The following is a 22,279-nucleotide window of genomic DNA, read 5'->3' as shown; positions in this document are numbered from 1 at the left end:
TCCACCAATGTTCCCTATCCAGGGGATCTGCAGAGAAGAATGGCAGAAAATCCCCAAATCCAGGTGTGCAAAGCTTGTTGCATGAGTTAAAGGAATAGTTCACCCAAAAATGCAAATTTGCTGATTATTTACTCACCCTCAGGCCATCCAAGATGTATCTGAGTTTCTTTCTTCATCAAAACAGAATTTAAGATTTTTAAGATTTCATTTCAGGCCTTCTCCTCTAAACAATGCAAATGAATGTCCTCCATTTTTTGACAGTCCAAAATGCATATTTAGAGTGCATCAAAATAATCCACATGACTCCAGTCGACAAATAAAGTTCTTCTGAACCCAAACGATTGATTATTTTTGGAAACAAAACAATACTTATATACTTTTTAACTACAAATGTTCACTTCCGTACATCTCTGTGACGAGCGCTCATGAGAGGGATGACGTAAGCTCGTTGGTAAGGTCACGCGTCACGTGGAGGAGGAGTCAGGAAGCGCGTCATTGTTTGCATTGTTTTTTTTTTTAATTATTATTATTATTTGGAAATAATTTTTTATTTTATATTGTTTTGAAATTGTTTTGGTTTGTGAACGGCACAAATTTCTCTTGTAAACAATCACGCGCTTCCCATGTATTCATTTATAGCCTAAACCTGAGCGAGATGTTAAATTCCTGACCTGAAGTGATTTAATGTCGGAGCCCGTCTATCCATCTCATAAAGTTGACCACATTTATGTCCACATCAGCGATTAAGGAAATTATCTGGTTAAGACTTTATTCCAAAAAAAAGTTAAAATGCTCCGTAAAGGTTTAAATGCAGGTTTAAATGCTCCATAGGGTTTTCATCTATTAGGAATATTCCTCCTTATGTAAAATGAAGAAACTGAAATATGCTCTGTCTTTTTTTTTTTTCTCTTCTTTAAACTGTACTACCTCTAGTAAGGTGCTTTATAAATGTAACATTATTATTATTATTATTAAACTAAATAATGGTGTCTTATCGTAAAAATTCCTGATATATTTATGGGACTTTCACCTGTTTATAGGCTATATTGATTTTATTTTAATGTTTGAATTTGTATTTAGAATTCACTGCAAAATGTGTGCTTGACGTTTCACATTTTTCTTGACACCTCCTGTCTCCAGAATAATGTTGTTATATAATAATAATAATAATAATAATAATAATAATTATTATTATTATTATTATTATTATTATTATTATTAAGCTATCATTATGAAAAGGCATATAAACTCAGCAAAAAAAAAGAAAAAAGAAAAGAAATCCCTTTTTCAGGACACTGTATTTTAAAGATAATTTTGTAAAAATCCAAATAACTTTACAGATCTTTATTGTAAAGGGTTTAAACAATGTTTTCCATGCTTGTTCAATGAACCATAAACAATTAATGAAGATGCACCTGTGGAACGGTCGTTAAGACACTAACAGCTTACAGACGGTAGGCAATTAAGGTCACAGTTATAAAAACTTAGGACACTAAAGAGACCTTTCTACTGACTCTGAAAAACACCAAAAGAAAGATGCCCAGGGTCCCTGCTCATCTGTGTGAACGTGCCTTAGGCATGCTGCATGGAGGCATGAGGACTGCAGATGTGGCCAGGGCAACAAACTGCAATGTCCGTACTGTGAGACACCTAAGACAGCACTACAGGGAGACAGGAAGGACAGCTGATTGTCCTCGCAGTGGCAGACCACGTGTAAAAACACCTGCATAGGATCGGTACATCCGAATATCACACCTGCAGGACAGGTACAGGACGGCAACAACAACTGCCCGAGTTACACCAGGAATGCACAATCCCTCCATCAGTGCTCAGACTGTCCACAATAGGCTGAGGGAGGCTGGACTGAGGGCTTGTAGGCCTGTTGTACGGCAGGTCCTTACCAGACATCACCGGCAACAACGTCGCCTATGGGCACAAACCCACCTTCGCTGGACCAGACAGGACTGGCAAAAAGTGCTCTTCACTGACGAGTCACGCTTTTGTCTCACCAGGGGTGATGGTCAGACTCGCGTTTATCGTCGAAGGAATGAGCGTTACACCGAGGCCTGTACTCTGGAGCGGGATCGATTTGGAGGTGGAGGGTCCGTCATGGTCTGGGGTGGAATGTGTCATCGGACAGAGCTTGTTGTCATTGCAGGCAATCTCAATGCTGTGCGTTACAGGGAAGACATCCTCCTCCTTCATGTGGTACCCTTCCTGTAGGCTCATCCTGACATGACCCTCCAGCATGACAATGCCACCAGCCATACTGCTCGTTCTGTGCGTGATTTCCTGCAAGACAGGAATGTCAGTGTTCTGCCATGGCCAGCGAAGAGTCCAGATCTCAATCCCATTGAGCATGTCTGGGACCTGTTGGATCGGAGGGTGAGGGCTAGGGCCATTCCCCCAGAAATGTCCGGGAACTTGCAAGTGCCTTGGTGGAAGTGTAGGGTAACATCTCACAGCAAGAACTGGCAAATCTGGTGCAGTCCATGAGGAGGAGATGCACTGCAGTACTTAATGCAGCTGGTGGCCACACCAGATACTGACTGTTACTTTTGATTTTGACCCCCCCCCCCCCCTTTGTTCAGGGACACATTATTCCATTTCTGTTAGTCACATGTCTGTGAAACTTGTTCAGTTTATGTCTTAGTTGTTGAATCTTTTTATTTTCATACAAATATTTACACATATTAAGTTTGCTGAAAATAAAAGCATTTCAAAGTGAGAGGACATTTCTTTTTTTTTTTTGGCTGAGTTTACAAGGCATATTTTATTATAGAAACTATAAATGTAAGAGTAACTTTTAAAAATGAGCATTTAATTTAGTTTTGATGCACTTCTGCTGTAAGCCCCGCCCACACCCGGTTCTATCCAAATACAGAGACAGATACGGATAATTCTGTCGTATGAACAGATACAGATACAAATACATATACAGATAATGGCTTCGCTGCACACCCCTACTAGTTAAACTAGTAAAGTACGAAAGCTTATGCTGTTGTTATGTTTAGTTATTTATTTATCGAAATTATATCAGATAAGTTACAAGACAGCAAATGTGCTTTTTTCAATAATATGTGAATATTTTACAAATAAAGCATTGGCCTATAAAACTATGACTCTATTGTTCATAAACTATCTGTGCCCAACTCAGATTTTGTAGAATGGAGAAAAAAGCACTGAACATTTCTAGGTGCTTGTGTGATCTTCACCAGTATAATGCAGTAGGAGCCTCATTTCTGATCCAACTCATTTTAATAATACTCAGCAGCTTCAGAATGAACTCTGCTACAAATCAGTCACAACACTAGCATGCTAAAATTACTTTCAGGACCACAAGAGGGCATTCATGAGTCAATCATTTATTGGTAAAACTGAACTGAATTTAAAATGTAAATTTTACAATAGACAAAACATGACACATACATATAACAGAGATAAAAAAAAAAAAAAAAAAAAAAAAAAAACAATTAAAAAAACACAATTATAAAATAATTTATTTGATAAATATATAAATAATGAATCAGCACTCAATGCTCAGGTGACACCAAATACAATTTATTAGGGCTTTACAAAGACTACAAAATCCCCCAAATGATTTAAATTGTGGTCTCTTTCTATTTACATGATATGTTACTTACAAATGTACAAAATATAAAACATCTACCAACAAATGTTCCACCTGAAAAGAAACATTTTCAAAGCAGTTCAATGTTATGCACTCAGAGATGTGTTGGCCATAACATGTAGTAAATTCAAAAAAAAGATTTCTTGATGTACCATGGACAATCACTATTTGTGTTTGAGGTTAGGGACTGTTAGGCAGTTCAAAATCAGTACTGCACTTATTAATAGTGTTTCTCTTAAGTAATTCCACACTGAACAGGACCAATGATTGACAAGCAAAGCATCAGGCACAGAGTCACAGAGTTTGAAAGTTACATAAATAGCACCACTGTAGTGCTGAGGAATTATAAATAAGTGGTTACCTGAATTAACAGAAAAAAGAAAGCTTGGTAAAATGATAGTGGCAGTAGGAATGTGTAACTTTGCATGTGGCGATCAGTTTGAGTCACAGGGTGAGGTTGGATGTGGTAAAGGCCTAATCTAATGTCATTACAAAGCTTTTCGATGAGCTCACTTCTAGCACCTATAGCTGTATGTAACACTATGCACCTCCAGACAATGTACATCAAGCAAACAGAGATTCAGTTACTGTAAACAAGTGCAAACTCTTAAAATATTCTCAAATGAAAGTCACAGTTAAACGTGAAATCGTAAGTGATTTACATTGGCCCCAAAAGTGTTCGGACACTTAAGTCACATTTATAAATGTATGAATGACTTTGCATTAGAGAGTGGCATCTGCAAACAAATGACCTTTTCTCAGATCTAACCTGTTTTTACCAACTGCTCTCAAGGTGATGTTTAGTGGATATCTTAAGTCAGTTTCCCTCAAGTAAACACAAGTGTAGTTCCCTTTCGTTGAACTCAAGCTGCGCATTATCGCTATGGGACACTGTCCGAGTGCCACGTGGTTAGAAGCCCTTATACAATCTCGCCAATTTATTGGCTGATGATGCTTAAGTGAAGCTCCCTAGGGAGCTACATCACAGGCTCCATAAAGGTGCTTGCTTTCGTGCCATTGAGTCAGATTTACTATTCTTCAGTGCACAAATTATCTAAGCCCGTGTTTGTTTCTAGCGACACCCGTCTAAGCAGGGATTATTTTTCTCCCTTTTGAGGGGCAAACACATAAGGACGTCGCTGACACAGCATAAATTTCAGAGCAGTTTCAATGTGTTTTTTCCAAACCTTACAAGGAACCGACGAGGACAACAGCGCTTTGTCGAGGCTCACAATCTCTCACCACGAGGTATTACCCCACTTGTTCCAGTTCTATGGCCTCCAGATTTGGAGCTCTGTGTGCTGGAGCCATTGGGCTTTGTGTCTGAGAAGATAGGAGTGCGAACGGACACCGGAATCATCCTCGTGTTTGTCGCCCTCCCCCTGAGCGAATGCATGAATCCCGTCAGACATGCTCTGAGGCCTAGCTCAGCGGCCACTTTCTGAACAACACGTGCGACAGACCATGCGTGTCGTGATCCATCGCCATTAAAAAACTATGTATGAGAGAATTCGTTGTTGGACGGTAAGGAAGAAAAATGGGCCCCTTTGTCCCTATTGTCTTTTTCTCTGTTGTTTTGGGAGAATACACATGAATAAAGCAATGGAGGAGCAGCCTCTGCCTCTCTCTCCTCTCCCCGTTCGAAGCGCTGCTTGCGGCGGGGGGGGATCATGCATGGACCGGTGAGCCCGGCCCCAGAACGAGGGGGCTGGAAAAAGAGAATATTCCCCAACTGAGTGATGGCGAACCAACGTGCAGATTGCTTAATCGGTGTCATTATTCTCTCAGGATTCTATCAGAAGATGCAAGGTATTTTTAAAAAAATTTATTTCGCCCATTTCATGGATCACACGGGCATTCTGGCGAGAGAAATCTCTGCTCGATTTTCCGATGGCGGCATGGATGTCCCTCTTTTCAGACAGCTGTTGGATCTACACACAATGGTTTTGCAGTCCAACCAAGTGCATCACGTTAAGAAATGCTTTTGAGTTCACCAGCTCCGTTTGGAATGTCCCATTTGGAGCAAACATTAAAAAAAATTGCTTCCCAAATTCACCTCTGTCTCCATGACAAAGGTTCTCGAGACATGCATAACAGAATTCGATGTTCCTCAAGCATAAGTGTACACAAAACACACCGTAAACGTAAGCACCACACATTGTCCCTCCATAAAGAATGCTGGGGCCATTGTGGTGAACCAGTTTTCTCAAATAAACATTCCCCCCAATGTTCACACACACTTTCCCATTCAAAATCTGTCAGCGTCCCTGCTGTAAATGCATTTCAGGGCACTCATCATTTATGCCTGAATACAATAAAGGCAGAAACATTATTAAATCCCATTCAACAAGCCACAGTAGTAGAGGCGCAAAGGCCCCCCTCTGCTGTGCTGCTGGTTGTGGGGCAGTCGTCAAAAGTAAGCCAAGCACGCCATCTAGTGGTTACATGTCTACAGGCGAGAGCCATGCATTAATTCCTCTGTCTGCCTGTCTAGCAGCTTGGCAGCAGTTGCAGGGCATTTTGAACTGGGTACTTCGAATGATAGAGCATAGTTATATCATTCAATTCAGGCGGGCTCCACCAGTATTCAATGGGGTTGTTCCGACAGATGTCTCTATTTGGGAAGCCCCATTTTTGATTTGGGAAATTCACTCTCTCTTAGAAAAAGGGGTAACAGAGGAGCAACAGAGGAGCTTCCCCCTTCTCAGAGAGAATGCGGCTATTACAGACGTTATTTTCTGGTCCCAAAAAAAGATGGTGGCTTGCGTCCCATTCTGGATTTGAGACATTTGAATTTCACTCTAATGAAATTTTAATTCAGAATGCTGATGCAGAAACAAATAATGTCAGAAGTACAGCCGGGGGACTGGTTTGTGACAATAGATTTGAAGGATGCTTACTTCTGTTAGTGGCACCATATTGGCCAGCTCAAGTATGGTTTTTGACTCTGGTCTCTCTCCTGGAAAAGATGCCTTGGGAGATTCCAGTCAGAGCAAATATGCTGTCTCATGGACGGGGCAGCATTTGGCACCCCCGGCCAGACTTGTGGAAGTTATGGGTGTGGCCCCTCAACGAGGTGCTCTTTTGAATGATAGGTTATCCCCGCTGTGGTTAATACCATTCTAAATGCTAGAGCTTCATCACTGAGGAGGCTATATACATTTAAGTGGCGTATTTTTGCTTCTTGGTGTACAGTGCAAAGTGAAAATCCAGTTCACTGCCCTGTCGGTACAGTGTTGGAGTTTATGCAGGAGCATTTCGTTGCTGCTATAGAGGCTGAACATGCACTTATCAATGAAGTCTCTATTGGTAGACATTCTCTTGTCTCTCGCTTTATGCGCGGGGTACGCAGGCTTAGACCTTTTTGTCCCATCCTCGTTCTTTTATGGGATTTATCTGTTGTTTTAGAGGCACTCTCGGGTGCTCCGTTCGAGCCCCTGACAACAGTAACTGATACGTTTTTGACTCTAAAAATGGAACTGATAGTGGCATTGGCATCATTTAAGAGAGTCTGTGATTTGCATGCCCTGTTAATCCCTCATGTATGGATTTTGCGCCAGGGTGTTCAAAGATTGTGTTAAGACCACGTTTGGGCTATTTGCCCAAGGTTATTTCTACATCATTTCGCTCACAGATCATTATTTTTCAGGCTTTCTCTCCTCCCCCATTTGAGTCAGATGACCATGATATGTTACATATTCTTGTGAGTTTATGTTGACCGTACTAGCCAGTGGAGTAAGTCAGAGCAGTTGTTTGTCTACTTTGGTGGCCGCAACAGAGGTGATTCGGTGTCCAAGCAAAGACTGTCTCCTTGGCTTATTGTTGCAATTTCAAGTGCTTATGAAGCGTGCAGTTTACCTTCGCCTTTGGGTATTCAAGCCCATTCTACGAAGAGCATGGCATCCTCGTGAGGTTTGGCTAGAGGTGCGTCCTTGGAGGACATTTGTATGGCCACAGGGTGGTCCTCTCTGCATACATTTGTTATATTTTATAATATAGACAAGGGTTTGACTCCTGCTTCCCAGGTTCTCTCTGTTGGAACTCATAATTCCTTTCATTCAGACGCTTTAGCTCACCTGTGCGCCGCTATTTGCCACACGGGCTTAGACAGTTGGCAGCTACTGTTCGCATGGCATGAATGTATTTTGTTCCCATAGTGATTATATGCAGCTCGAGTTCCACGAAAGGGAATGTCTTGGTTACGTACATAACATTGGTTCCCTGAGGGGAAAGGGACGCTGCGTAGCTGGCCATAACACTCTAGCAGCTGCATAGGCTGTTGACTCAATGGCACAAATGCGAGTGCCATTGTGGAGCCGTGACGTAGCTCCCTGGGGGCGTCGCTTAAGTGCCATCAGCCAATAAATTGGCATGATCGTTTAAGGGCTTCAGACCACGTGAAACTCGGACGGTGTTCCATAGTGATCATACACAGTGTCTTGTTCCCCTCAGGGAACCAAGGTTACATACGTAACCTAGACGTTCATCATTTTAAATATGGACACATTCCATAAAGAGTTCCCAAATACCTTTTGCTTTAATTTTAAACTATTTTTTTATCATACAAAACTTACCAAACTTATTTTTGCTAAACTTTTTGCTTAAAGTGTGCTTGTGTGATTTTTCTTTAAATAAATGACACTTGGTTTCATAATTTGTTGTCAAATGCAAAGAAATTGCATTTACATTTATGTATTAGGCAGAAGCTTTTATCCAAAGCGACTCAGGGGCTGTTCAGACCAAACATTCTTGCAAAAAAAAAAAACAAAACAATGCAGTGTACTGAACACAGGTGTCTCGAAAAGCATTTTTAAAATGTCTTTTTAACTTGACACAGCACCTAAAATTGCGGCTCTTCCGCACGAGATGATGAAAAAACAGTGAGGCGCTGCGCAATGGTTTAAGATGTCCATCTGGTGCATGTTTACATACAAAACAATGAAAAAATAGTCCAGATGGACACAATTGGTGTGAACTGGTGCGGACTGAATTTTTTTAGTAGCTAGTATCGAGCACCAACACTTCCAGTTCAGGTATGTTTAACTCCATGTGGCTTAAAGGAATATTCTGGGTTCAATACAAGTTAAGTTTAAATGACAGCATTTGTGGCATAATGTTGATTACCACAAAGAATAATTTCGACCTGTCCCTCCTTTTCTTTAATAAAAGCAAAAATCTGGGTTCTAGTGAGGCACTTTCAATGGAAGTGAATGGGGCCAATCTTTACATGTTAAAATACTAACTGTTTCAAAAGTATAGAAACATGACGTAAAAACATGAAAAAAAAAAAAAATTAAATAAATAAATAAAAACATTGGCCCCATTTACTTACATTGCAAGTGCCTCACTTGCAACCTCCATTTTTATAATCAATAATGCCACAAATTCTGTTGATTGAGCTTTAATGAACTCAGAATATTCCTTTAAGTATCCAAATACTTTTTAGGGACAATGCATTCCACAGCTGCAAGATAGCAATTTCAGTGTAACAGTGTTATGCAGGTTGGATATGATTGGGCTCTGATGCATTGTTAAGATAAACAGTGAACCATTCTGGATGATTTTTGTGCCCTTAAATAGTAAATTGACACTAACATTTTCTGAGATTGAAAAACACTTCACCTCTCACTGTACAGTATAGAGCTCTGTATAATAACCAGTCATTACAAGACATACAAGTTTAGGACAGGTTTGCTGGATTGCTTTTTTCTTTTCTTTGTAAATTACGAAAGCGTAATGCAAGACTAGAAGAGCGGAAACAGAACCTTGACTGGGCAGAGTGCATCTTTAAGAAGCTGTGCAAGACTTGAATATTTACAATCACCTTTTCAATTGTGCAAAACCCACTTAGCAAACCAAAACTAAAGGATGAATAAAAATTAGACTACACAAACACTGGTGCACAGGAGAGAAAACTGTCCGTTTCCGTGTGAATGCACACATAATGCAACGTACAAACAGCATGCTAATAAAGGGACACATAAAATTTGTGCTCTTAATTCAAGTGATCCCAGCTCAACTGGAATTACATAAAGATATCCTTTTTAAATCCTTTATACATTTGGACTTTTATTATGGCATGTTTTAGACTTAACACACAAATTGTAACAAAAATAAAATATGTAGACGTGGCATTTATAAGAAAATGGTTGTACAATTATGTCCTACACCATCATTTCTGCGAAAGGACAGTGGCACCACATTTAAATGTCTTCAGCGCTCAGCACACTTAAGGCAGCAAGAAACAACCTGGTCTCATGAAATCACGTTACTATACCTACATTGTTTTGTAAAATGATTTTTACGTGGCTCGTTGTACGTATTGCAAAACTGTCATTGAAATGTCATAGAAGCACCACAAAATGACATGGTTGCTTCAGCAAAGGTTTTTCCTCTCACAGTTGCTTTTTCTGACACAATTGGTTAGGTTTAAGATTTAGGGTAGGGAGGTCGGTTTTGTTGATTTAAAACTTGAGAGCATTAACCTTAAAAAATCATCTGTTTGGGAGCAATATTAACTCGCTTTTAGCACCACACAGTGGACATTTCCCCCCGCAACTGTCACGATATGTGTAAGAAATCACGTACTATCGTTTTGAAGAAATGTCACCAGTCTCGTAATTTTCATGAGATCAGGCTGGAAAGAAAGCACCATTTTCTGGCCTTTTTTGACAAAGCTGGTACACTCTCCAACAAGCAGTCACCTCGTACCTGTAGAGAGGAGAAGTAACTACGCACACGGCCGTGGGGTGGACCGAAACACAACTGTATGAAACGGTGTATAAGCCGCAATCATTGGTGTAAGAATGCTGTAGGTCACCATACGCTTGGCATTGAATCGAGTGGTAGAGATTTGCGCATTTGCGAATGATTTCACAGTAGCGGTAATGACGCAATGCACGATTTTGCTTGTCGGCTAAAGGCGTTTCATGAATGGTGCTGGCGAGATAAGTGTAAACCAGATGATTGTTGGTTTTGGCACCACAGGAGCACCAATTTTATAGACTGAGGTCAGAATTCAGAATGTTGCCCTTTAGATTGTTGCACCTCAGTGAAAGTAGACACCTGCCTCTGTAAACAGATATAACTAAGAGATCACCTCCAGAACCCAACAAACTTATATTGCAGTTGTTTTTTTAATAGTAATAAGCACACACACACACACTTTGCATGTGTGTTGAGTGTGCCACCAGCACCATTTCATCTGTATCCTGGATGCTGCATCATTTCACCTCTTCAGGTGTCAAATATCCTCCGCAGGCCTTTAATAAGCCTCATGAGCACAAGTCCTGTGGGCCTGTCGCTCTGCTTTTAAACCAATCAGAAGAATTCCTCTTCTAATGGGGCGGAACTTACAAAGCAGACTCCAATGAGGAGTCCAGCAGGTCGTCGTGGTGACTGGCGCTGTCGCTGTCACAGCTCTGGGCGCTGGAGTAGTTAGCAGCTTCTTGTAGCCTCATCAGCATATTCATCTAATGAAAAGAGAAAGAAAACATGTGTTTACATTGCTAAACAAGAAAACACATTACTACACGTGTGAACAAACTCACACAACCATGTTAGTGATGTCAATAAAAGCACAATTACAAAACTCATGACAAATGGAGTTTACAGATCACCTTTATAGATATAAAAAAAGGAGCAACCAACATCCATATTAACAATTAAATTATGAAAAAAGTAGTTTAACACAACTGGAATCTAAATGTTTACTGTCACAAAGAAGACACACATCAAACACAAACAGAAATGCTTGTAACTGACATTCACACAGACTACTAAGAGAAACACTACAACATTTTCAGTGCTGTAATGTACAAACACAACCGGCAACCAGACTAACTAGATCAAACTAATCACTGATATTTAAACAAAGAACAGCAGTTCTGTCACCTTATAATCTCTGAACGTCTGTTCTCAGAAGAAAATAAACGAGAGGAGACAGCAAGATGAGACAGTGCAATAATATTTGTTTAAAAATAATTTGTTAAATAATATTGTTTTTTTGGCATGGTGTCAATGATCTCTGATCTACTTAGCAAAACTAAGTATTATTTTATGATAGCTCTATCACTGCCACTAACAGGTATCGTAAAAACTGGAACATGCACTTTTTGATAATACTGATTGTAAATATCTAAGTGGCGCCATCTAGAGGAAGTTTATGTCATAGTCATATAACTAAAAGCATACTCTTATTTTTAAAAAGCTGTCCACAGGAGGGTAGAAGAGGGCTGTATCTCTTGTGACACAACACACACACACACACACACACACACACACACACACACACACACACACACAACACACACACACACACACACACACACACAAACACAAACACACACAAACGTCATACCTGTTTTAATTGTGTTTGTATTTATTATGGGTCATTTTGGACGAATATGGACCAGATAGCACTGTAAGTTGCATAATTATCACTAGTAATTAAAAAAGTGAAGTGATTGGAGAAAAAAAAAAAAGAAATCCAATTGTAATGTATTCATGAACTGTAAATAAGATTGACTTAAGTGTTAAAAATTAAAAATATATTTTTTAAAAATCTAGTTTAAAACTCGTGTCACGTTCATAGGTTTCTGTTTCATACATATTTGAAAAAAAAAACAAAAAAAAAACAATTATGATAGCATTTTCTACAAAAAAACTAAATACAATTTGGTGATGACTTGTGTGGTGCAACCACCAAGTAAGAAGTAATACAATACTTTTCTTGCTCCTTGAATACATGTGTGTACACAACTTAATCAATAATAATAATAATAATAAAACTTTTTAAACACACACACATTTTTTATTTTTTTATTTTATTTATTTATTTATTTTTTAACAAATATCATGAATTTCTGAGCCAGGAATATCAAGAAGTTTTTTTAGAGTCACTCAATTTGACCTGAACAAAATTTATCTTTTCATAAAAACTTATATTTAAAACAATAAATAAATAGATTTAACAAAACAAATCACAGAGTCATGATGTCTAACAGGGTCCTCTCTTATGTTTTTTTTTTTTTTTTTTCATATGACAACTGACTTTGACTTGGTGTACAAAAGTTTTTCACATAATAATTATTAATATTTCAAAACAAAATTGCTTTACTGTTTTTTTTTATTTATTTATTTTATAATAATGCAACATTTTTCTACACTATTTATGCCAACATTTATGTTTTCAAGAATTTTAGCTTTTAAAATTTTAAAATGTCTCTGGATTGTTACATCTCTTCAACATTTTTGACATGAAGCCCCAGAAAAAATATCAAAATGACTTTGAACTCAGAAACAAACAAACAATAAAGTTAATCATAGAAGAGGTGAATTCAAGTAATTGTTTTGGGTGAATTATTATTTTTTATGTATTATTGAATAACTTAATAGATCAGGACAAAAAACAAGTGTCACGCCATTAACCCAAATATACTTGTGAAGGGCTAAATGAAAATCACTAAGCCCTCTAAGTCTAAAAAACGTCACTGACCAATCCTACATTTGCAGCCCTCAGTACTATAGTGAGTACACAGTACGTTAGGAACAGTTATGTTCACTTACACTTATGTTACCAATTGTATTGATACCAAATGAGGCGTCTCTCTTTTTATTTAACTGCAAACCTCTAAGTTCATGGCCTAATTTTATGTTTTGAAAGTAGCTTTCCAAGACATACTGTAAACCTGATTGACTATACAATTAGATATAAACACACAGTTAATCCAGATGTTATTTAATAATTACAGAGATAATTAACTTAATCCATGCTTGTATCAAAACCTGACAGACCTAGTTACAGTAACCAAGGGGGTGGAGCTTTAGGAATTTTTTTCTTAAATATTTCCCATGTTTCACCTTGCTGCTCTTGGGCAGATTCTAATCTTGAAAAAAAGAGTGAGCTGTTCAAGATAACTTAATATTGTAGTTTTAAATATATATTAACTATGTTTAATAGAGGTGTTCTTTACCAGTGGATCTCCCTCTGTATCGCTCTGAGATACTTGTTTGGAGGCGGCTCCATCTTTAGAGGAACTGTAACCATCATATCCCACATCCTCTGGCCGCAACTGCAACAGTGATTGGCCTTCATGCTGCAGGGAGGCAGAGCTCCAGGGGTAGGTTTCAATCACCCGTTTGGAAGGGTCTTCCCATGCCGCCCTCTTCCCATATAGCTGAAGCAATAAGCCAAATATATATATATATATATATATATATATATATATATATATATATATATATATATATATATATAAATGTATGCAAATATAAGCTCAAATCAACATACAAGAGCATTGAGTGTTTATTACCAGTTTATTACACTGTTTATTAACTGTTTATTACACTCTGACACTATTTATTACTTAGAGATCAAAGCAATCATGTTTTTAAGTGTTTAAGAGCTACAAATGGTTTTAAAAAAGCCACAGTTCATGATTATGTCTGGTTGCATGTGTACCTGTAGTCCTTCTCTTACTGCCTCCAGTAGATATGGCACCAAAGAGTAGTTCCACAGGTCAGTAAACCACACACGACAGCCGTCTGCATCCATTGGACAGGACAAGAACAGCCGAGGACCTAGAAGCGATTTGATGATTAGATATCTCACCATTCTGTCTGGCAGGAGAACCTAATCAAATGTGTTAACTGGTTTGTGTGTGTGAGTGAAAGCCTGTAAGCTTTACCAATGGTGACGTCTGAGGAGCTATGAGCTTCTAGGAAGGTGTTGAGGTGTTGCCAGGTTTTAGGCATCCAGTCGATGATTTTGATGAGGTCGTTACTGCGCATGTTCTTAGCAATCTCCGTCTCTATCAGTTTCCTTCGCAGGAAACGACCAAGGAAGCCCTTCACCGGCTCAGTGTGGTTGGCACAAAGCACCCACCTGAATGGTTAAAATTTTAATATTACACCAAAGAAAAACTTAAATGGACATTTTGGTGTGTGTTTATGTGGGTAGATAATGCAAGTCAACTCCCCATGTGCGAGGATGTATTCGTATACGTAATGACAATTTAAAATATGACTACTGATGGCCCTCATGTGGTGAAAAGTTAAAATAGCAACTGCTGTTTGTCTTATTTAAAAAAGTAGCTTCATTCAGTTATACCTAAAATTGTGATGCAGCTCCAGATTTGGAGATGAGGACACACCCTGATTCATAGTTCCAATGACATACGGGCTGTGAAAGGGACACATGCACATAATTAGACATGTAGATTTGATTCATTTCAAATAAACAAGAAAAATCCACAATAATGGTGTCAAAAGCTACATAAACACAAAAATATAGTTCTCAGATTTTAAATAAAAATTTGAATAATCACCATTTATGGTATTTGCAGTTGAGAAAGCCATTGAAAATGTCACAGAGTGAGCCAATATGATGAAGGTTATCCAGAATAACTACAGTGGGCAGCTCCATCTCACACACCTCTGTATTGCACTGCTCGGCCAGGCTAGAGAGGTACTGGCGAAGATCCTGCTTCAAGCAAACACACACATTTAGAGAGTGAAGGCCTTCATAAAGTTTGAACATTAAGCCTTTAATATAGTGTCAACGTTCCCACTAAACTCTATGAAACACTACCCCAGGAAGCGTGTTGCACATGTCAAGCTTTATTACACGATGCTCAAAGTTCAAACAATTTTAGATTTGACCCCATTTATTTCTGACCTTTCGAAGTGTAGCTAAGGATTACCAGGAAATTTGCATTACCATTACATGGTTGGTGGTGGTACGAAAATGAAAAGATGAAAGAGAGATTGATCCTGTGCGTATCATCAACTAGCTCTCATTCTAAATAAAATTCAGCAAGAGTTTACTCGAACATCAAAAGTGAACTCATGTTCGACAAGTCCTTTGTTTCTTTCTGTGATGTATCAAAAGCAATTGCAATTACTTTTTTCTGTTATAACCTCAAATACATGTAATCTCTTAAGTTTTTCACTATTTTCACCATTTACAACTTCCACTTCCAGCAGTCTTGTGAAATTAGCCTTCTATTACACTATCTACATTTTTTTTGTTTGCATTGTGAAGTACATTGAAGAGGACTTTTAGACCTACTAGAAAAGCCAGCAATATAATATCCATTAAAAACCATAACACATGCTCCACCATTTCCCAGTCTGGAAAATATACCTTGCTGGATTTCTGGTCCACATTAAAGCTGGCCAGGTTACTGTCGGTCACCTCTCGTCCTGTCTTGGAGATGATGTAGTGAGCTAGTTTAGTAGCTAGGTAGGATTTGCCCGTTCCACTGGGGCCAGAGAGGATGATTCGGCGGTGCTCCATCAAGAGGTTTAGGTAGCGCTGAATGATGGGTTTAGGGATGAGTGTATCAAACACCAGATCATCTATACTACCCTCCTTCACACCTACATTAAGAAAGAGACATTTACAATCACTTAAAATCCCTGCTGAAGAATTTACGCTCTTGGCAGTTGCTTCTGAGACCCCGCTTCCACCTGGTATTAAGATGTGTTTTTGGTGATTGGATCACATGTGGTCAGAGCTAAATACAGATCTAAACGGGGTCTAAGATGTTGTGATCGGATCACAAAAACCACATATGTATGTGGCCAAAAACACATCTGACCAAATCACATTTGAGGTGAAAACGCTAATCCGTCCTGTACGCGTCCCGGCAGCAGCGAAGCACCACCCATCGCCTGTCAATCAACCGCTGCACTAAAACAAGAGTTTAAACATTGCCGGTTACAAGCGGATTTAAAAGTAAATAATCATCCGATCGGAAAATTAAAAAAAAAGCGTATATATACACAAGCATGAGAACTTCACAGATCTTCTTCAGTGTGTCTGATTTCAACATGCAGAGACACTTATGAGAAGCATGAACATCTGCAGCTCAGGTTAATACAACTAATCCGCTAAAATAACTGACAATTCTGCTCGAAATGTTGCTTTTGTGGTTAGATTACATTTCAGCAGCATCAGGGAGAAATAGCATGCCGTTGTTTTTGTTTTTGTTTTGCGCTTTCTTTGTCTATTCTGACTTTGTTACGGTTTATTATCATGCAGTAACACACTGATATAGTGATTGATGTATGTCGTCATGAAACAGAGTCCCTCCCTTCCAAATCCGAACACAAGTGGTCACAGAAGACACATTTAAGCGACCAGGTGTAAACAGCAAGAAACGGGGTCTGAGAAACCTACAAGAACCTGTTGAGGTTCCTCACCTTTGAGGCTGACTGTGATGATGTTGTTGTCACCCACCAGGTAACCACAGGGAAGCAGCTCAGGTACCTCAGAAGTGTGAGATCGGACCACATCACCCATCCTGTAGCACACTATACTATCTGAGTTCAGTCCCAGACTGGTCAAAGGGTCCACGCGGAAAACATACTCCTAAAATTCAAAATTTTCAGGATATCCTCAAATTGGATAGGACTGAGATATGTTATCTGGGGTGTAAATACATTTTGCAAGAGACATGTTTTAAACTTGAACCTTGAACAGTCGTCGGATGACACCGTCCAACACGTCCCACTTGGTCTTTCCACTGACGCCAATGGAGCCAATCAGATACTCCTTCTTTTGCATTGCCTTTGAAAAAGGAAGGATAAAAAATGATGCTCAAAGGTATTGTTACATACTGTTTTCTATTAGTTTCATTAAAAAAATAGCCAATTAAATGAAAACACACATGTTAAAAGGGTAGTCATTCCATGGATTCACATAAAAAGGGGATATTTCGAGAAAAAGTTATTTTTTACTACACAAACATAGAATCTCAGAGAGAGGGTGGAAAATGCTTATTAAAATTAAATTATGAATGTTTTGTCACAAAGTTTTATAATAACATAAATGGACCTCACATGAAGAAAAAAAAAGTATAATAAGACCACTTTAGTCACTCAAATAGCAAGTACCTTGGTCTTATTGGAGTCACTGTTGATGGCGACCACAATATGGACACTCCTGCCTTCTTTGCGTAGGTTGCCCTCGTAGCCATCATCCAGTAGAATATCTGTGCACACAAGTGCAAACTTTAACTCACTGTGTTTCAAACATATTAAAGCTTGAACAACTCAGGGGCCTGGGTAGCTCAGCGAGTACTGACAATGACTACCACCCCTGGAGTCGCAAGTTCGAATCCAGGGTGTGCTGAGGTACTCCAGCCAGGTCTCCTATCAACCAAATTGGCCTGGTTGCTCGGGTGGGTAGAGTCACATGGGGTAACCTCCTCGTGGTCATGATTAGTGGTTCTTGCTCTCAATGGGGCATGTGGTAAGTTGTGTGTGGATTGCAGAGAGTAGCATGAGCCTCCACATGCGGAGTCTCCATGGTGTCATGCACAATGAGCCACGTGATAAGATGCGCGGATTCAGCGGAGGCAACTGAGACTTGTCCTCTGCCACCCTGATTCAGGTGAGTAACCACACCACCACGAGGACCTACTAAGTAGTGGGAATTGGACATTCCAAATTGGGGAGAAAAGGGGATAAAAAAAAAACTCAGAAGACCTATTGCCAAGTTATTATGAGTCATTGACTGTGGGGGAGCAAAACCTATTCAGCACTGACATAATTGACAAACAGATACAATAATGTTCAGCTTTGACTGCAGTTAAACTGCGACTGCTTTGAGCTTTGTTGTCTGGAGCTGTTGGGTTTTAACATGGCTTTGAATACAGGAAGAAGGCTGTTAGTGGACGAGGTACTGCTTTGATGCACCATGTATAAGGAGCTTGGTAAATGGGCGGAGGGGAAGGGGGGCACTTTGTATTCATCTGGCACAGCGTTCTGCAGAGGAGTGATAACGTCCCTTTGTCGCACATCCACCCACACTCTAGCACTCCTTCACACATCTCTTCATCAATTAAGCAGCCCAAAGTCCTGAGAGAAACTGTGGAAGTCTGTATTTTTAATTAGACGGAGCACAGGCGAATCCTCGCTGTTCTGCCCTGAGACTTAGCCACAGGCCCGGCGTTCAAACCTCCCTTATAGAGAAAAGGCCATTTCACTCTTCAGTGCATTAAATCTCTTCCAGTGCAGCGGTAAAATGGTCTTTCATATGACTGAGCGTTCGCCTTCGCCACACCAGAATCATCAATAATACAGCCATATGCAAATCTACACTGCAGTCCAGAGACTGGATGATACAGATCTGTAGACACTGTTGGAATGCATGATGTTTGTTTTCAATAGTTCTTAAAGTCCTCATGGTTTGACAAATACAATGTCCTTAACTATTTCCTATGAAAACTTGAGCTGGGAAACAATACAGATTTCCCAATTCAGATTTGCAAGCTCTTGATTTGATTCAATTTTTATACTATTTGATTCGATTCTTATACATTTGGGTATATTTCAGCTATAATGTCCATTTTGTTGATGTATTTCCTATGAAAACAAAGGCTGGGTAACAATCCAGATTTTCCAATTCTGATTCATAAACTCTTGATTTGATTTTGATATGATTTGATTAGATTCTAATTCATTTTTGTATTTTTAAGTTATAATGGAAATTTTGTTTTTGTATTGCCTATTAAAATAAAGTCTGAGTAAGGATACAGATTTATTTATTATGATTCACAATTTTGAAACAATTTGATTAGATTCTGATTCATTTTAGTCTATTTCAGTATAATGTCTATTTTGTTGATATATTTCCTATTAAAACTAAGGCCGGGTAACAATACAGATTTTCCCATTCTGATTTACAAGCTTTTTATTTGATTTGATTCTGATTTATTTGGGAATATTTCAGTTATTATGTCCATTTGGTTTATGTATTTCCTTTTAAAACTAAGGCTGGGTAATGATACAGACTTCCTGATTATGATTCACAAGCTCTTGATTTGATTCAATACTGATTTTGTTATGATTTAGTGCTGAATCATTTGGGAATATTCCAGTTATTATGTCCATTTTATTATGTATTTCCTATTAAAACTAAGGCTAGGTAATGATACAGATTTCCCGATTCTGATTCACAAGCTCTTAATTGGATTCGATACTGATTTGGATTCATTTGGGTGTATTTCAGTTAAAATATCCATTTTGTTTACATATGAAATAAACTCTCAGCTAATGCTGTCCATAATACAGGAAACCTTCTAACTTGGTACATTAAGAAAATATTAATTTTAAAAATTAACAACAGGGCCTAAACTATGCAGATGTATTGCTGTTTATTTAATTAGTATTTTTTTGAAAATCCAATTTTGATTTGATGGGGTCTGTAATGTGATCTGATCTCAAGAAACTTGACATGAATTGTAAAGCAAAGCCTGACCTGACATGATGGTGTCGGTGATGTTGAGGTTGTTTAGTGAGAGCCCCAGAGATTGGCGTGATGAAGAAGAGGAAGTGCTGGAGGTTTCTGAAGGGGGGCGGGCAGTTTTAGCTGGCGTGGCAGCTGGGGTGGTGTTGCCGCTGGACTTGAGTCTGTCATTCTCTGCCTTAAGCACCTCAATCTCGTTCTGCATGTAAAAGAACAGGTAATGTAAACAGTACAGCAACTGTTTCTGCATAATTATGTATATTTAGCAAAAACAGCATATACACATACAACACATACATTACCAGTCAAAAGTTTGAACAAAATTGACTGACTTTGTTTCTTATGATCTTAAAAAAGCATATTTGATGCTTAAATGCATCAAATTAGTTTTGCAGACATATAAATTGTGTCATGAAGTTGGTTGAGAGTATGCCCAGAGTGTACAGAGCTGTAATATAGGCAAAGAGTGGCTACTTTGAAGAAGCAAAAATATAAGATAGTTCTGATTTGTTTAAAATGTTTTGTTCACTATATATTTCCCATACATTTGTGTTATTTTATAGTTCTGATAAATTTACTATTATTCTAAAATTGGGGAAATAGTAAAAATGAAGGATGTAGGTGTGCCTAGAACCTTTGACTGGTAGTGTTTTACATGTTTAACAAATACAAATTTACATTTGGTAAAGTCAATAAGAGAAAAGGCAACTTGAACTTCGGCTTTAAACTTTGATTTCCCACACACTTCGAACGTGAGTGAAATAAACTCATTCTGTGACATGCTAAGAAGATTAGGAGTTGGTTTCTGTTATTCAAGAACTGTTTCTAAGACTTCTAATGACTAAGCTGTTAGTTTAGGGATTTCTTTAATCTATAGTTTAGTCTATGTGCCTAAATCTGAAAATCGGTGCTAAGGAGAAACGCTCAGACAGTTTTTTCAAGAGCAAGATCTTGTAGATTTATCTTGGTATTTAGAGCAATTGGCTCACTGTGATCACGGTTCCTCTGATGTTAGTCATTCAATCGCTTACAGGCAATTAGAAAAGTACTTTAGACAAGATTTGGTCCAACTCCAACAACAAGCAACATAGTTGTGTTTACCGGGACTCTCTCTGACTCTGAAAATAGTTTGAGGGATGCTTCAGACTCTCTTGTGTCCTATCTGTCTTTGTTCTGAGTGTTTACTTCATTTGTGCATGCAGTTGTGATTGTGTAGTTTAATGAATTACTGTTGACATGATCAACAGAAAAAGTACACAAACATCTCTTTTAAACCAAATTCTGTTCACCGCCTACAAGTATTGCAACGTTAACTGTGGCAGGCAAACAGGGCTGATTTTACTAATTTGGTACAATGTGCTATAAGTCTCATTTGCATAGAAAGGCATGCTTGTGCTGTAAAAATTGAAAATGACTTAATTTTTGTGCCAAGACACTGGATAAGTATTCTTTAGGCACTGATGTAATGTTTTGTTTGTACTGTAGCTTTAGAGTGAGTCCACAAGTATATGTGTGTACCTGCATGCGGTTCATGGCCTCACGTATCTGGTCGAGATGGTGGGCGGAGCTTAACGCCTCCAGTCTGATATCAGTGAGCTTCAGCTCCTTCTCTCTCAGTTCGTTCTTCAGCTGCAGGATGATCTCTGCCTCAGCCTCTGTACATTCACACAGTCTGCATAAACACACACACAAACACACCGTAAGGGGGGGGTCAAAACATGGTTACGCACCCCAAATAGTCATAAAACAAAGGAGGGTTTAATACACAACAAATTCTTGGGCAATTAGAGATCACACTGAATAAGAACAGAAACAGGATGTTGGAATCCTTCATGTTGTCCATTCACAAGCACAGGCAGGAAACGTCTTGGCTAGACCAACATATACTATATGAAATGTAATGTATTATTCTCTAAAACTCAGACAAGGCATCTTGAATGGCATAGTGACTTTAGATAAGCAGCCCAGCACCATTTACAAAAAAAAAAAAAAAATCATAACAAAACATGAACACTGTATTTTTCAAAAGATGATACGTACACACACTTGAACTTTCATCCTACTGTATTAAAATGTTCATGTAATGTCATTTTGTGCATCCCTTAAAACAGTTAAAGTTTTAAACTGAATTTAACATTTGTTTAAAAGTTTTGAATTTGTATCATAATCTGTTCATGTTAAAACTGGATAAAATAAGTGAATCAAAACTAGTATATTCTGCTTGACTTTAAGTCCCAGTTAATAAGCACTGCACACTCTCAACCCTTCCCAGCATGCCACACTGAGCCTGTTACCGAGATCTGTGCTTGTAGACCACATGACCATTTGACCTTTTCTTTGCCATCCAAATGGGGGAGGACTTGCTATCACAAAAACACTTTCTAAACACACAC

At 38.7% G+C, this 22,279-nt stretch overlaps 1 protein-coding gene across 1 annotated transcript in view; it reads right to left on the bottom strand.

Moving 5' to 3' along the window:
* Positions 1-3,153: 3,153 nt before the first annotated feature.
* Positions 3,154-22,279, bottom strand: part of LOC127436782 (neuron navigator 3-like) — a 216,871-nt gene continuing 197,745 nt past the window's right edge. The window contains exons 30-41 of the mRNA XM_051691156.1: positions 21,405-21,558; positions 19,899-20,085; positions 17,531-17,628; positions 17,109-17,204; positions 16,838-17,006; positions 15,777-16,012; positions 14,959-15,113; positions 14,742-14,813; positions 14,320-14,516; positions 14,094-14,212; positions 13,606-13,809; positions 3,154-11,103 (exon numbers count right to left, since the gene is read on the bottom strand). Coding sequence (XP_051547116.1) covers positions 10,984-11,103; positions 13,606-13,809; positions 14,094-14,212; positions 14,320-14,516; positions 14,742-14,813; positions 14,959-15,113; positions 15,777-16,012; positions 16,838-17,006; positions 17,109-17,204; positions 17,531-17,628; positions 19,899-20,085; positions 21,405-21,558 — 1,807 coding nt within the window. The 3' untranslated portion in view covers positions 3,154-10,983. The remainder of the gene's footprint in view (positions 11,104-13,605; positions 13,810-14,093; positions 14,213-14,319; positions 14,517-14,741; positions 14,814-14,958; positions 15,114-15,776; positions 16,013-16,837; positions 17,007-17,108; positions 17,205-17,530; positions 17,629-19,898; positions 20,086-21,404; positions 21,559-22,279) is intronic.

The sequence above is a fragment of the Myxocyprinus asiaticus genome, chromosome 47, assembly GCF_019703515.2.
Source record: "Myxocyprinus asiaticus isolate MX2 ecotype Aquarium Trade chromosome 47, UBuf_Myxa_2, whole genome shotgun sequence".
Lineage (NCBI taxonomy): Eukaryota > Metazoa > Chordata > Actinopteri > Cypriniformes > Catostomidae > Myxocyprinus > Myxocyprinus asiaticus.
This window is presented reverse-complemented; position numbering and strand designations above follow the sequence as displayed.